Genomic DNA, 14880 nt, shown 5'->3' with positions numbered 1-14880 from the left:
GTTGGTTGCTCTGCTCATGTCGTACGGTACTGTTGCTGTTAGTAGGGTCGCATGCTATTAATATACAAGCTCCCTGATGTCCCCAGACGGGAGGAGCACAATGCATGGTGGCTGTTGTGGGATTTTAAACTGAAGGACAAAGGAAACAACAGCCTGTTTTCTCAGTTTTCTCCTGTCATAATGCACCAATTTCAAAAATAATTGTACCTTTCACTTTACAGAAGGGTTTCCTGATTAAATATGGCTTTTATAATTCCATTATAATTGACTTGTCTTTGTCCAGCGGAGAAGACACTGGAACGGTGCAGCTACATGCAGCTTTTGCTGGGAGAGAAGTTAGATTACACAGTACCACCTGCTAGACCTTGTCTGATCTCTCTCTCTCTCTCTCTCTCTCTCTCTCTCTCTCTCTCTCTCTCTCTCTCTCTCTCTCTCTCTGTCTCTGTCACTATTGTAGTTCAACTACGAGGATCCATTTCCTGGTAGTCCGTAGCAACAGTCTGGCATTAATCAATCAGGTAATTGGATGGATTTACTTTGTGGCCTGGTCAGTATCTTTCTATCCACAAGCCTGGGAGAACTGGAGAAGAAAAAGGTAATACGTTTTTGTTTATTTGTCCAGGCCAGTGATGCACACTCGCATGCCATGGAGAGCCATGCTTCTGCAGATGTCCTCACAGCTCCATTACTACATTTACTCTATTACTCTGTTACTACATTTACTCTGTTACTACCGCTGCTTTCACTGATTTAAACACCTTCAACCAGAGGGGGCGTAATCAGTGGAATCAGATGGTGTGCTGGAAAGAAAGCCCGTATACACATGGCTCTCCATGGCACATGAGTATCACTGACCCAAGCAACAACTTTCACTAGCTTCCATGTGTGACTTTGCACCCAACAAATTGGCATCAGTCCAAACATATAACATAAAGTACATCTGAGGAACAAATAAGTTTTTCATTTGAAGGACAAAGTTGAGACTAGTGGTGCATCATACAAATACAGTCACAATCATTCTTAAAGCTCATTATGGTTGTAAAATCTTGTGCATTCAGCCCCTTCAGCATGCTAATGCTTGTGTGCATTGTCTCCCCCGTTCAGTGTTGTAGGTCTTAACTTCGACTTCTTGGCTCTGAACATAACAGGCTTCATCGCCTACAGTGTCTTCAACATAGGCCTGTTCTGGGTTCCTTATATTAAGGTACGTTTGTCCCGTAATCTTCTGTAAACAGTTGCACATGAGACTTGTGGTAGTGGTGTGAATACCAGTGTTCCCAGTGGCATGCAGTTTCTCATTACATGCAGTATGTTATTACATAGTATGTTGTTACATACAGTATATTTTTTACACAGTGAAAATGCGTATTATTGCAATAGTGCTCATGTTTGGTAAGTTGAGTGAATAAACATGCCCAACAATGCAATATGCTCTTTTCCAGTCAACCACAGTGTAACACAGTGACTTTCTACTCACATGACTTTCTACTCGCATGATTATGGCTGCTGATACTAAACTACAACATAGCTTTGCTCAGCCAGTCTAGTTTGTCAGCGGGTAGGTCTGTGAAGTGCTGGTTGCAGTTGCTGGGAATGGGATGTGGCCATTGAGCCTATCTGGTGCAGGTGATGATAATTGGGCATTACTGCTGGACATGCATGGATGATGCTTGTGGGTTGGGACTCTTGTCAGTAATAAAATTAATTTGCAGGATAGGAACCTAGCTTTACACAGCGAACAAACAATAGCTAACATTAGCTAATTGTGAGCGGGCACTATATGAGTTTGTACACGTAGGTTGATATCGCCTCTGGCCTAAAGTTGCATTTGTATACCGTTTAATAGTTTGAACTATTGAATTTGGAAGAATTCAGTGGTTTGTTACAGTTAACGTTTGCATCTTTGCTAGACACAACCACTGTGCTGCCACTCCAAACCATAATTTTTGCAGGAAACACTGTAATACCAAATTATTTGTCTATTAAAATCAACCAAAATTATTACGCTATAAAAATCAATCGGTTCTGTACAAATCAGGAACAATTCTATTGGTTCTATCTGTCACATTGATTAATTTCTATTCATAAGTATCTTTGAACAAATTGCAAATTAATGCGCTACTCCAGCAGATAGAGGAAGTGCATGTGCAGATTGTCTGCTGCAGTCAGTGAGGTATGGGGAGGTGTGGTGAGATATGGGGAAGCATGGAGAGGTATGTATGGTAAGGTATGGGGAGGTGTGGTGAGGTATGGCGAGATATGGGGAAGTATGGGGAGGTATGGTGTGGTATATGGAGCAGTATGGGGAGGTATGGTGAGATATGGTGAGGTATATGGAGAGGTATGGTGCAGATTGTCTGCTGCAGTCAGTGAAGTATGGGAGAGGTATGGGGAGGTGTGGTGAAGTATGTATGGAGAGGTATGGGGCGGTGTGGTGAGGTATATGGAGAGGTATGGTGAAGGATGTCTACTGCTATACTGTCTTGAGTTGTGTGCACATCTACACAAGTAGAAAACCAAGTGCACATCATTGTTAGGGGTTCTCTGCAGCGATTGAATTGCAAAGGTTGGGAGATGAGGGAGAAGTGCATAGCAGTAATGCAATCGAGAGAGAACTAGAGCTTGGATCAAGAGTGGTGTAACATGCTCCAATAGCTTCTGTTTTTTTCTGTTGGGTAAAGTCATGATTTATGGACTATTTCAGAGGACATACTGCTGACAAACTGGACCACTGTTGTCCATATTCATACATGACAGATCTCCACCATGCCTACATTTTGGTTGTACTGACAACAAAGCCATGATAAGAGGAAATTCATGAATGTCTCAAGATTTCTTAAATAGTTGTGCGAACACTTTGCAGACAGAACTGTGCATATGAACAGTTGTGTGAGACCTTGATTGATGGTGTACAATTAAAAAGGGAGCATCGTTTATGTAATGTTATCACCATGATGTCTAATAAACATGCCAGCATGGCTGTACATACTCTACATGCCTCACATCAGAGTTCACACTATTTGCATTTGAGGGGCAAAAGTATGATGGTTTACAGTCCAACTAAAAAGTACACTTGATGTTGTTTTTTCACTAACGGCTGCTCTGGTTGAATGTGTGCTAATTGGTTAAGTCACCCGGTGCAGTGTTTGTTTGGCATGAAAACCTGCACACTGGTGGGTTTCCCATGCATCCCTGAAAACCTGGTAATGTATTGACTGGATGTCCAGTGATGGAAACACCTGAAACATGGTAAACTTGAATAAATGTCCTAAAAATATTGTTGAGGTCATAGAAAATTGAAATGATAGGTTATGAAATCCCTTAGGTAGCATATTTTTAGTGTAATTTTCATCTGCTCACATTTTATCCATATTTGTTGCCACTGAGATGGCACATAAGTGTTTGTTGCAACTGAGATAGTACATCAGGATTTGTTGCCACTGAGATGGCACATCCATGTATGTTGCTACTGAGATGGCACATCAGTGTTTGTTGCTACTGAGATGGCACATCAGTGTATGTTGCTACTGAGATGGCACATCAGTGTATGTTGCCACTGAGATGGCACATCAGTGTATGTTGCTACTGAGATGGCACATCAGTGTATGTTGCAACTGAGATGGCACATCAGTGTGTTGCCACTGAGATGGCACATCAGTGTTTGTTGCTACTGAGATGGCACATCAGTGTATGTTGCCACTGAGATGGCACATCAGTGTTTGTTGCCACTGAGATGGCACATTAGTGTTTGTTGCAACTGAGATGGCACATCAGTGTATGTTGCCACTGAGATGGCACATCAGTGTATGTTGCCACTGAGATGGCACATTAGTGTTTGTTGCTACTGAGATGGAACATCAGGGTTTGAAGTTTGGAGGTACATTCAATGACTAGCTAAAAGTTACACAATCCATTTAAAGACTGTGGCGGTTTTGACTGATAGTTATGACCTTTGAGCATGGGCTGTCATGAATGTCCAAAAAAAAAGAGTCATGGAAAATGTCTTTGAAAAATCCTGCAAAATCATTTCCTTAAAAAAAGTGGGAATCCTGTCTTTGCCCTCAGTGATGTATGATTGGACATGCTCCCTTAAATCTGGGTAGTTATAACTTATTGTTAATGTAAAAAAGATGTCCTTAAACTTAACAAACAGTATCTTCTGCTGGATTAGGAGTTTTCCCTGTCCATGTTTCATGTGTGTCTCTTGCAGGAAGAATTTTTGCAGTGGAACCCCAATGGAGTTAACCCTGTCAATGCCAACGATGTCTTCTTCAGTCTCCATGCTGTTCTGTTGTGTCTGGTCTACATCTGTCAAGCTGCTGTGTATGAGGTATGTGTTTGATTATGATATTTGTGTGTGTGTATGTGTGTAGGCACACAAGGGAGACGGTAACCCCAACTGTGTTGGAGTGTGCAGCATGTCTGATGTGTGTGTCTGTGTGTGGGGCGAGCATATAACCGCCTGTCTTCCACTGGTCTTCTCAGCGGGGCGGTCAGCAGGTGTCCAGGATGGCTCTGGTCTTTCTGCTGATTAGTTGGACCTTTGCACTCATCAGCCTTTTTGTGGCGATAGCTAAAAAGATTACCTGGCTGGATTACCTCTACTACTTCTCCTACATTAAACTAGCGGTGACTCTGATCAAGTACATCCCACAGGTGGGTGATAAACACACAACACACAAGCAACCCTCCAGTTTATCTGAATCACATTAGACACTATCAGAGACTCAGTCTCCCAGACATAAATCCCAACAGACAGTGCCACATCACTGCCATGCAATCACCGGCTCGCCAACAGCAGCCATTTCCCACAAACCTTCCAGGAGAATTGTGTGTTGGATTGTGTAAGTCATGGCTTATTGTCAGAAGGCCAAATATTCTTTTCTGTCCTTTAACAGGGTGTGTGTGTGTGTGTGTGTGTGTGTGTGTGTGTGTGTGTGTGTGTGTGTGTTCTCTAGGCTTATATGAACTACAGGCGACAGAGTACTGAAGGGTGGAGTATTGGCAATGTGTTGCTGGATTTCACCGGGGGGCTCTTCAGTATTCTCCAGATGGTCCTGCAGTCTTACAACAATGGTAAGGACACACACGGGTCTGTCCCGCTCTGGACCAGGCGTGTGACATGAATGACCTGTATGTGGTCACATGTTACATAGGGCGTGGTCACTCTGTCAAAAGCATTTTCCACTGGTTATGCTGCCTGCCCAGCTACACACCTGTGTGGCGTAGCACCAGACTACACCCCTGACTTAATGTGACCAGATGGAAGTTGTGCGGTGGTCTGGGAGTTGTCAGCTGATCCTTCCTGAGCCAAAACAAAACAAGGCGCAGCAGCATGTTATGGGAGAAAGTCTGTGGTTCAAATGCTTGTGATAAAAAACGTAGAAACGGAGACGGAAAAAAGACAATCCACAATCCGTGTTAAGTTTGTGACACATGAGGACACCCTCCATCTGCAGGTGAGCCTTTACCGGTGTTGTGTGAACTGTCGTCAGTACATGTTGCATCATGTTTATTTCAGTGTGTGTTCATATTGTTACTGATGTAGGGATGGGTATCGTTAGGATTTTATTGATACTACTACTCTTATTGGTACTGCTTATCGGTTCGTTACTTTATCGATACTCTTATCGGTTCTTTTTGATTATTATGCAAGAAAAAAAGACACTTAATTAAGAACAGAATCGACATTGCTTTATTATTCTATTATATAACTTTATATAAATATAAACAAATATTATTTATTCAGCAGCAACAGCAGCAGCAATGTTTTAAATGCGTCTGAATTATAGACTTTATAATCAACATTCAACAACAACAAATAAGAAAAAAGTAGATAAAGATAAAGAAAGAAAAAAAATATTAAAAATAAATTTTTACAGCAAAAGGCTAACGGAAGTTCAAACAAACAAGAACCTAGAACATTATCCTAACAGTTCTTCTGCAGAAAAATCAACATATCTGCCTTCTCCGGCAGGAGTCGTGATCTCTCCTGACTTATAGTGTCCCCGGCTATTAGCCTAGCTAACTCCGTATCTATGGCTTATATATTTGTAGCTAAACAATTAGCTGAAATAAAGCAGCGTTTGACAAAGCTGCGAAGAGCAGAACACCTCAGGTGAAAGCATAAGAGGAAAGAAGGGGCTAGGACTCGCTTCTACAGCAACCCTTACAGCTTTGTCAAGAGCCTTTTTGACAGTGAGAAGAATGGGAGCCTCAGAGTCCCCATATGAGATCTGGAAGAGCACCTAAAGTAGACCTACTCTGATGTCCGGAGACATGAGCCAGTCACCATCCCGGATGACATGCCACCAATTCACCCACCTGACCAGCATATGGACACAAGACCCCCCCACATGGAGCGAGGTGGAGAGGATGGTAAAGCAAGCAAGATCGATGTCAGCTCCTGGGCCTAATGGTATTCAGTATAGACTCTATAAGAACACTCCTGAAGTCCTGAAATACCTCTAGAAGCTGATGAAAGTGGCATGGCAGAAAAGAGTCATACCCAGGATATGGCGAAGAGCAGGAGGTATTCTGATCCCCAAGGGGAAGAACTCTTCCTGCATCAGCCAGTTTCACCAGATCAGCCTTCTAGATATAGAGGGAAAGATCTTCTTTAGCGTGATTGTCCAAAGGCTCGCCACGTTCCTGCAAAGAAACAACTTTGTCGATACATCAGTGCAGAAAGTCAGGATCCATGGCTTCTCAGGATGTCTGGAGCATGCTAATATCATCTGGCACCAGATAAAAGCTGCCAAGAAAGAACGGCGAGACCTGCACGTGGTTTTCTTAGACCTCGCCAATGCTTTTGGATCGGTTCCTCACAAGATCCTGTGGACGGTGTTTGATTATTTATTTTTTTTCCATGCCCCCAAAAACAACACAGAGTTGGTCAAGACCTATTTTCAGATCTCCAGTTCTGTGTCACAACACAGAACAACACCACCACTTGGCAACATCTGGAAATAGGCATCACGGCGGGCTGCACTATTTCCCATCTGGCATTCACCATGGCAATGGAGCTTGTCATCCATGCATCTCGATGGGTGGTGGGAGGCGAAAGGTCCAGGAATGGCCTGCGTCTTCCACCAATCCGGGCGTACATGGATGATTTGACCACCATAGCAACAACGAAACCATGCACCAGGCGCCTGCTGCAGAAACTCCTGGAAAACATCAAGTGGACACGAATGAGTTTAAACCAAGCAAATCCCGCAGCATCTCCATTGTTAAAGGCCAATTAACAGATGTACGGTTCTACATCAGTGATCAACCAATCCCCACAGTCCAAGAGAAGGCCATCAAGAGCGTCGGATGGTGGTACAATGCAGACCTCAAAGACACCCAGCAACTGGAGCAACTTTGTCAGGCAAATCAACAACACTGCACTGCCCGGGAAGTTGAAGCTCTGGTGCTTTCAGTTTGGGCAGCTACCCCGACTCATATGGCCAGTAACCATGTACGGTGTCTCACTATCTCATGCCAACTGCTTTGAGAGGCTAGTGAACTCGCAGGCGAGGAAGTGGCTCAGACTGCCAAAGTACCTCAGCAGTGTTGGACTCTACGGCAATGGAGCCCTCGCACTGCCAATTTCCAGCCTGGTTGAGGAATTCCAAAGTGAGGCTGGACATGTCCCTCACAGAATTGGGCATTGATGGAAATGCAAGAGCATTTCCATCAATGCCCAACCGGTCAACAACCAGGAAAGGCCCCGGCGTTTTCCAGCTTTCGTTCGGAAGGGGGATAAACTGAAGGCCAACCCTTCACTTCCCGACTTAGGCTCACTAAACTCAGCCAGGGATTGGGAAATGCGGGCGGACTTAGGCCAGAAGCTCATCTTCCCGACAGAGATCGCAACAACCACCTTGTGACCAGACCTCGTCCTCTGGTCGAATTCTTACCAGCTCGTTTACATCATAGAGCTGACAGTCCCTTGGGAGGATGCAGCCGATGAAGTGTATGAGTGTAAGAAGCTGCGGTACGCCAGAGGACAGAGGCTGGAAGGTGAAGGTGTGCCCTGTGGAGGTGGGTTGTAGGGGCTTTGTTGCCAGCTCCTCAGCAAAACTCCTGAGGGAAGTAGTAGTCAGGGGGCAGGCCCACATGAGAGCAATCAAAGAGCTAGCCGACACTGCCGAGAGGACTAGCCAATGGATCTGGATCAAAAGGAGAGATGCCATCTGGGCTCCCAGGGTGAAGAGCTAACCACAGGACACACACCCAGGACCAATCAACCTGTGGTGGGCCTGCCTCAGCTGAGGGTGTCTTGTGATAAAAGGCCGAAACACCCTGTGATGCTGAGGTACACAACTGACGATGTGTCCTGGTGGTGGCGACGTCACCTTGGCAGCCATCTCCAGTTTATTTCCCACCGAAACTGTTGCAGTGCAAACACTAGGGATTTTAACAACCGGTCTTTTTTTTTTAATCCTGGTGTTGTGTAAACTGTCGTCGTGTTACATCATGTTTATTTCAGTAAGTGTGTGTTCATAGTTTTAGCATGATATAATTGTGGCACCTAAACTTGCATTTGAATTGTTGAATCTGCGTTTGTGAATGGAGACACGTGTGTGTATTGTTACATTAACAACAAGGCTGTGTCAGGTGAACAACAAGGCTGTGTCAGGTGAACAACCAGGCTGTGTCAGGTGAACAACCAGGCTGTGTCAGGTGAACAACCAGGCTGTGTCAGGTGAACAACCAGGCTGTGTCAGGTGAACAACCAGGCTGTGTCAGGTGAACAACCAGGCTGTGTCAGGTGAACAACCAGGCTGTGTCAGGTGAACAACCAGGCTGTGTCAGGTGAACAACCAGGCTGTGTCAGGTGAACAACCAGGCTGTGTCAGGTGAACAACCAGGCTGTGTCAGGTGAACAACCAGGCTGTGTCAGGTGAACAACAAGGCTGTGCCAGGTGAACAATGATGAGCTGGAGAGCAGTGTACGATGCATGAACCTTTCCTTCTTCTTGTTGTTGAATGTTCTTCTGCCTGTGTCAGTGGTCCCCACCGACAGAGTGGCTGGGGGAGGGGAGAAATCCCACATTAAACAGGCCCTGGTTAAGTGTGGTTATCCTAACTGGGCGTTTGTCAAAGCCAGGAAGATGCCCAAACAGTGCACCAGCCAAGGACAACAGCTGCCTAAGTGTAAACCAGAGGTGATTTTGTATGTGGCGGGATAGTTGAAATAGCTGAGACGTGTATTTTCCGAACACCGCGTCTCAGTTGCTTTGAAACCTCAAAACATGCTGCACCGGAAGTTGGTCCACCCCAAGGATCAGGTCCCCCGGCACAAAGAGAGCAATATAGTGTAGCTGTTCCGTGCCAGGAGGATTGGCGTGACTTGTAATTGGGGAAACTAAACAAGACGTGGAAGGGCAGCACACATGTATATTAAAATCACCAAGGATAAGAACTATGTCTTATTTGCTCATAATAAAGGAAAAAAGTTCAGAATAAGGTGGTCTATAGATTAAAATACAGAGTATTGGATGCTGGCCATTTAAAAGAAAACCAGGAGATCCAAAAGAAGGAAAAGTATTAAGAGAGACAGGGGAGCATTTGTAACCCCACCTCCACGGGGTTACAAATAATCCCACCTCCACAGCCGGACAGCCTGGGTTGATTAAAACAGGAGTAACGGGGGGATGCTCAGTTAGCGGGATAGAGTTTTCAGGGCAAAGTCACGGGGAGTGCAGAAGAGAGGTGAAGAAGAGAGTGCAGGTGGGGTGGAGTGGGTGGAGAAGAGCATCAGGAGTGATGTGTGACAGAAGGGTACCAGCAAGAGTTAAAGGGAAGGTTTACAAGATGGTTGTGAGACCAGATATGTTATATGGTTTGGAGACAGTGGCACTGATGAAAAGACAGGAGGTGGAAGTGGAGGTAGCAGAGTTGAAGATGATAAGATTTTCATTGGGAGTGATGAAGAAGGACAGGATTAGGAACGAGTATATTAGAGGAACAGCTCAGGTTGGACGGTTTGGAGACAAAGCAAGAGAGACAAGATTGAGATGGTTTGGACATGTGTGGAGGAGAGATGCTGGGTATATTGAGAGAAGGATGCTGAATATGGAGCTGCCAGGGAAGAGGAGGAAGGCCAAAGAGGAGGTTTATTGATGTGGTGAGGGAGAACATGCAGATGGCTGGTGTGACAGAGGAAGATGCAGAGGACAGGAAGAGATGGAAACGGATGATCCGCTGTGGCGCCCCCTAACGGGAGCAGCTAAAAGTAGTAGTAGTGCTATCCAGAGCTTACCCAGGACTCTGTAATGAATAAAAATCAGTATTATTGGTCGTGATAAAATCTTGGCATGATAAGACTTGTTAGCAAGGGTCCTCGCGTTCAGCAAACAAAACAGCAGCAACAGTTTGAACAGTAGAAGCAGTCAAAGGGCGGAACTGCTGTTGAGTAGAGGATAGTTTGATTTTGTTGTTGGAGTGGGTGGAATGGAAACCAAGTTTGCTGTTGTTGTAGATTTAGTAGTGCCTCTGGGTCTATAGGTGGTAGGGTTTACGGTAATCCTAGTGGGATGTTGTTAGAAGATGGCTTCCACCAGTGAGACATCATCTATTTGTGGATGGACAGATACATTTATGTTTCTGCTTCTTTGCATTTACCACTCCTGATACAGATTTGTGTTTATTTGTAGATGGGAGAAGTATTATTCATCGCCCCTCATTTGCATTTAACAAGCTTGATATGAATTTGTGGATTTTGGTATCCCTTTTCCATTTCTACTTTTATAATTATACATATTTCTCAACTGTGACACAGAATTCTAGTCACAGTTTTCCAGCTACGTGTAGTTATTATGCTACATGTAGCTGGAACAAACCTCCAGAAGGTGTAAGACTTTCTCCAGCTCACCACCTGTAAAACTTGGCTAAAAACTTCTGTTGACCGTTGCCTTTAACTGACTCTTCAGCCCAGTGAAGTGTTACACTTTAATCCTGAACTGAAACCCTTTTATTCTATTTCTGTTTTTACCTTTTATGTTCTTTCAAAATGTTCTTTATTTTCTTGTTTGAATTCCTTTTTCTCCTCTTGTGGATGTCTTATTGAATTCCTTATGGCAAAACTATTCTGGATTTCTTATTGAATTCCTTATGGCAAAACATAGACTTGTCATTGTTATCAACAGACCTTGCCTTGCCTGCTGAAAACAAAAACCTGTATTATTTAACTAACACCTGTGAAGTTTCAATAGCCATGTCAATACCTGTCAGCAGGGCATCCATATCAACATCCAATGTCCATACCAACATCCATATCAACATCTAACATCCATACCAACATCCAATATCCAGATCAACATCCAACATCCATACCAATATCCATATCAACATCCAACGTCCATACCAACATCCATACCAATATCCCTACCAACATCCAACGTACATACCAACATCCATTCCAATATCCATACCAACATCCATATCAACATCCATACCAATATGGATATTGGTATGGATGTTGGTATTGGTATACCAACGACCATACCAACATCCATGTCAACATCCAACATCCATACCAACATCCAACAGCCATACTAACATTCATTATCAATATCCATACCAACATCCATATCAACAGCCATACCAATATGGATGTTGGTATTGGTATACCAACATCCAACATCTATACCAACATCCATATCAACATCCAACAGCCATACTAACATCCATTATCAACATCCATACCAACGTCCATATCAACAAGCAATGTCCATACCAATGACCATACCAACATCCATGTCAACATCTAACATCCATACCAACACACTCTGCTTATTACAAGTCTGCATGCACACCTGTATATTTCTGTTTCCGCATGTATGTATTTACATTCATTAAATATTTGTCTGATGGACTAACTGAAAGATACACACGCACACATTACCAGTGTTGTAATCCTCTGTATTTCTTGCTTTTCTACACTTCTCCCCCTCCCTCTCTTCTCTCTGCAGGTGAATGGAGGCTGATTTTCGGGGATCCTACCAAGTTTGGCTTGGGTCTGTTCTCGGTGTTCTTTGACATACTGTTCATGGTGCAGCACTACTGTCTGTACAGAACATCCAGGCAGTATGACGCTGTAGCTGGCCAGGACCAACCATGAGTAATACACATTTACACACATTGCTGTCTGGTTATTATTTGGATAGTCTGACATCTGTATTCACACAGCAGCAGCAGCTTCTGATTTTTCAGATGGCACAAGCTTAGTCTAGTTTTGTGAACAAATGTTATCCCAAAACTAGAAAAAAGGAGGCACTCCAATTTGAAGTGGCTTGGTGATGTCTGCAAGACTAAACCTGTATGCTGTAATGACAATTGGAAAGTTGAAATCATGTAATCTTAACTATCCACAGTACTGGTAATAACTTTATGTGAATCCTTTAAGTTCCCCCCAAACTAAGTCAGTGTTCAGATGTGATGTTCTCATGCCGTTGCTGTGGGGACACATCTGACCGTTGCTCTCTCATTTGTAAACAGTACAAAATGTGTGAAACGAAACGTCTATTTTCAAATAAAGATATCTACTGCCTTCTAAAAAGCCAATAAATGCTTTTTCAGTTACTGCCTGTCTCCCTGTGCACTATGATCATGGTGCTCTTGCTCTGTTGACAGAAGAGCACCAGTACACTATGTGAGGTGTTCCTGGGCTGTCACTATACATCCCTGGAGCTACATGTTTCTGCATCACCTGCTGCTATCGCCAAGATTTATAATAAGTGCTGAGATTTCTCTGCTGCCTGTGGGTTTTCCGTTACTGGCAGCTCCTTATCAGACCCAGAGAGAGTTTATCAGAGACTCGTGACCTACTATCTCACATCAACTACTCGGGCAGGGGAAGATTCTAGATTCAAATACTCAAATTTAGTCCAACCCCACTACAGTTTTACTATTTCACACGCAGGTATTTAGTGTCACCTTCTCTTTACCTGACAGTTCCTGGATCAGTAGATTAAAAAACTTTTTTTTTCCTTTTCTCACTGACAATGTGCCAACAAGTTCTGGCATTCCCTACAGGATGTCATTCCCCCCAGAAAAGACAGACTGTTCATGGCTTGATGGCAAAACTGTAGTGGCTACCCTGCCCACCCCTATGGGTCTTCCGCTTTCCTCCACTCATACCTGCTTAGGAAGCGCCACTGACCCTGAAAGTGTACCACCATTATACACGTGGTGTCCAGACGAACTGATTCAACCTTCTTTGTCTTACCTGGATTACTGAGCATGCATTGTTGTGTATGAAACACTAATACTGTTCTAAAACTGTTTAAGTAGATAACTGGAAAGTGCACACGGCAGACTTATGACAGTAACGTAGTATATTTATTCTTACGCTGTAACAACCTAGCTATCCCGAGTAGAGCGGAGTACCAAGAGGACGCCCTGGTGGCGATTCTGCCTTATATACTCTTCAGGAACAACCAATAGCTGACCTCCACCTCATTCAGCACCAATTCCATTGGTCTGTGCACATTCAAAACCAACCAACCCACACTGGTTGATATTCTGTGTTGGGAACACCACAGCTCCTCCCCTGTAAATTCAAACTTCTTCTTTTTTTTTCTAGGATTCTAACATATCCTTTTTGCTCTTAAGCTCATAACCATGTACAGATTTCTTTTCTTTTTTTTTTTCATAACCAATCTGCATGTCAGTCACAAGTTCAGTCTATCAGGAGGACGTCTGTCTCTCACAGGACGAGTGTTCCTTTCCACAACTGGCGGTGGTGGTTCTACAGGTCGTTCTTCCACAACCTGTGGTTCAGGATGTTCTGACACATCAGTGTCTGCATTGAAATCATAAATCTCCCAAGAAGCTCTATCACAAGAGTCCATTTGAGTCTGATCTGGATTTCCCTTGACACCCAACATCTGGTTCACATGTCTTTTCACACAATTTCCATTTACTTCAACACTGTATGTGACAGGACCCAACACTTCACTTATAACTCCATTGAACCATTTCTCCCCTCCCCTGTAATTTTTTACCAACACGTGTTGACCAACCTTAAAAGACCTAACACGGGGAAGATTTGGTTCAGACTCGGTCTGCATTCTCTGAGAGAACTGTGGTTTGATAAGACACAACCTGGTTCGCACCTGTCTTCTCAGAAATAGCTCAGCTGGGGTCTTTCCTGTCTTAGTATGGGGTGTGTTTCTGTACCCAATCAGAAAATTTGCTACACAGTGCTCAAGCGTCATACCACCAATGGCTCTATTCTTTGCAAGGGATTTCTTAAGATTTTGGACCAATCTTTCAGTTAAACCATTACTTGCAGGATGGTATGCAGGTGAATTGATGTGTTTTACTCCATTTTTAGTCAAAAATGACTCAAACTCTTGCGATAAGAACTGAGGTCCGTTATCAGTTACAACCTCTTTAGGCAACCCATAAGCTGCAAATAAATTTCTCATTGCTTCAATTGTCTTAGATGAAGTAGTAGTGGTCATGGGAACTATCTGGCCATCTAGCATAGGCATCCATCACTACTAAAAACATCTGCTTGTGGTCCTCAGCAAAATCAAGATGTACTCTTTCCCATGGACTCGAAGACCATTTCCATGTATGTATCGGTGCGGTAGCAGGCATACTACGCTGCTGCTGACAAATAGTACACTGATTCACTTCACGTTCAATACTGTCATCTAATGTAGGCCACCAGAATAAACTTCTGGCGAGGGACTTCATTTTAACTATTCCCCAGTGATGCTCATGTAATTCCGACAATAGCCTGTCTCTTAGTTTATCAGGCACTACCACACGGTAACCCCATAATAAACAATCATCCTCAATGCTAAGCTCTAATTTTCACTGAAAATAAGGCTTCAGTGACTCATCCTGTACATGTTTAGGCCATCCAGTTAACACCAA

The 14880-nt window shown here is 43.7% G+C and overlaps 1 protein-coding gene across 6 annotated transcripts in view; it reads left to right on the top strand.

The window, feature by feature from the left end:
- ctns (cystinosin, lysosomal cystine transporter) overlaps nt 1–12573 on the top strand; it is a 44202-nt gene extending 31629 nt beyond the window's left edge. For all 6 annotated transcript variants that reach the window (XM_056277159.1, XM_056277162.1, XM_056277160.1 and 3 more), the window contains 6 exons: nt 458–595; nt 1105–1204; nt 4211–4330; nt 4486–4656; nt 4959–5076; nt 11964–12573. In XM_056277159.1, coding sequence (XP_056133134.1) covers nt 458–595; nt 1105–1204; nt 4211–4330; nt 4486–4656; nt 4959–5076; nt 11964–12112 — 796 coding nt within the window. In that variant the 3' untranslated portion in view covers nt 12113–12573. The remainder of the gene's footprint in view (nt 1–457; nt 596–1104; nt 1205–4210; nt 4331–4485; nt 4657–4958; nt 5077–11963) is intronic.
- Nucleotides 12574–14880: the final 2307 nt, after the last annotated feature.

The sequence above is a fragment of the Lampris incognitus genome, chromosome 3 (assembly GCF_029633865.1).
Source record: "Lampris incognitus isolate fLamInc1 chromosome 3, fLamInc1.hap2, whole genome shotgun sequence".
Classification (NCBI taxonomy): domain Eukaryota; kingdom Metazoa; phylum Chordata; class Actinopteri; order Lampriformes; family Lampridae; genus Lampris; species Lampris incognitus.
This window is presented reverse-complemented; position numbering and strand designations above follow the sequence as displayed.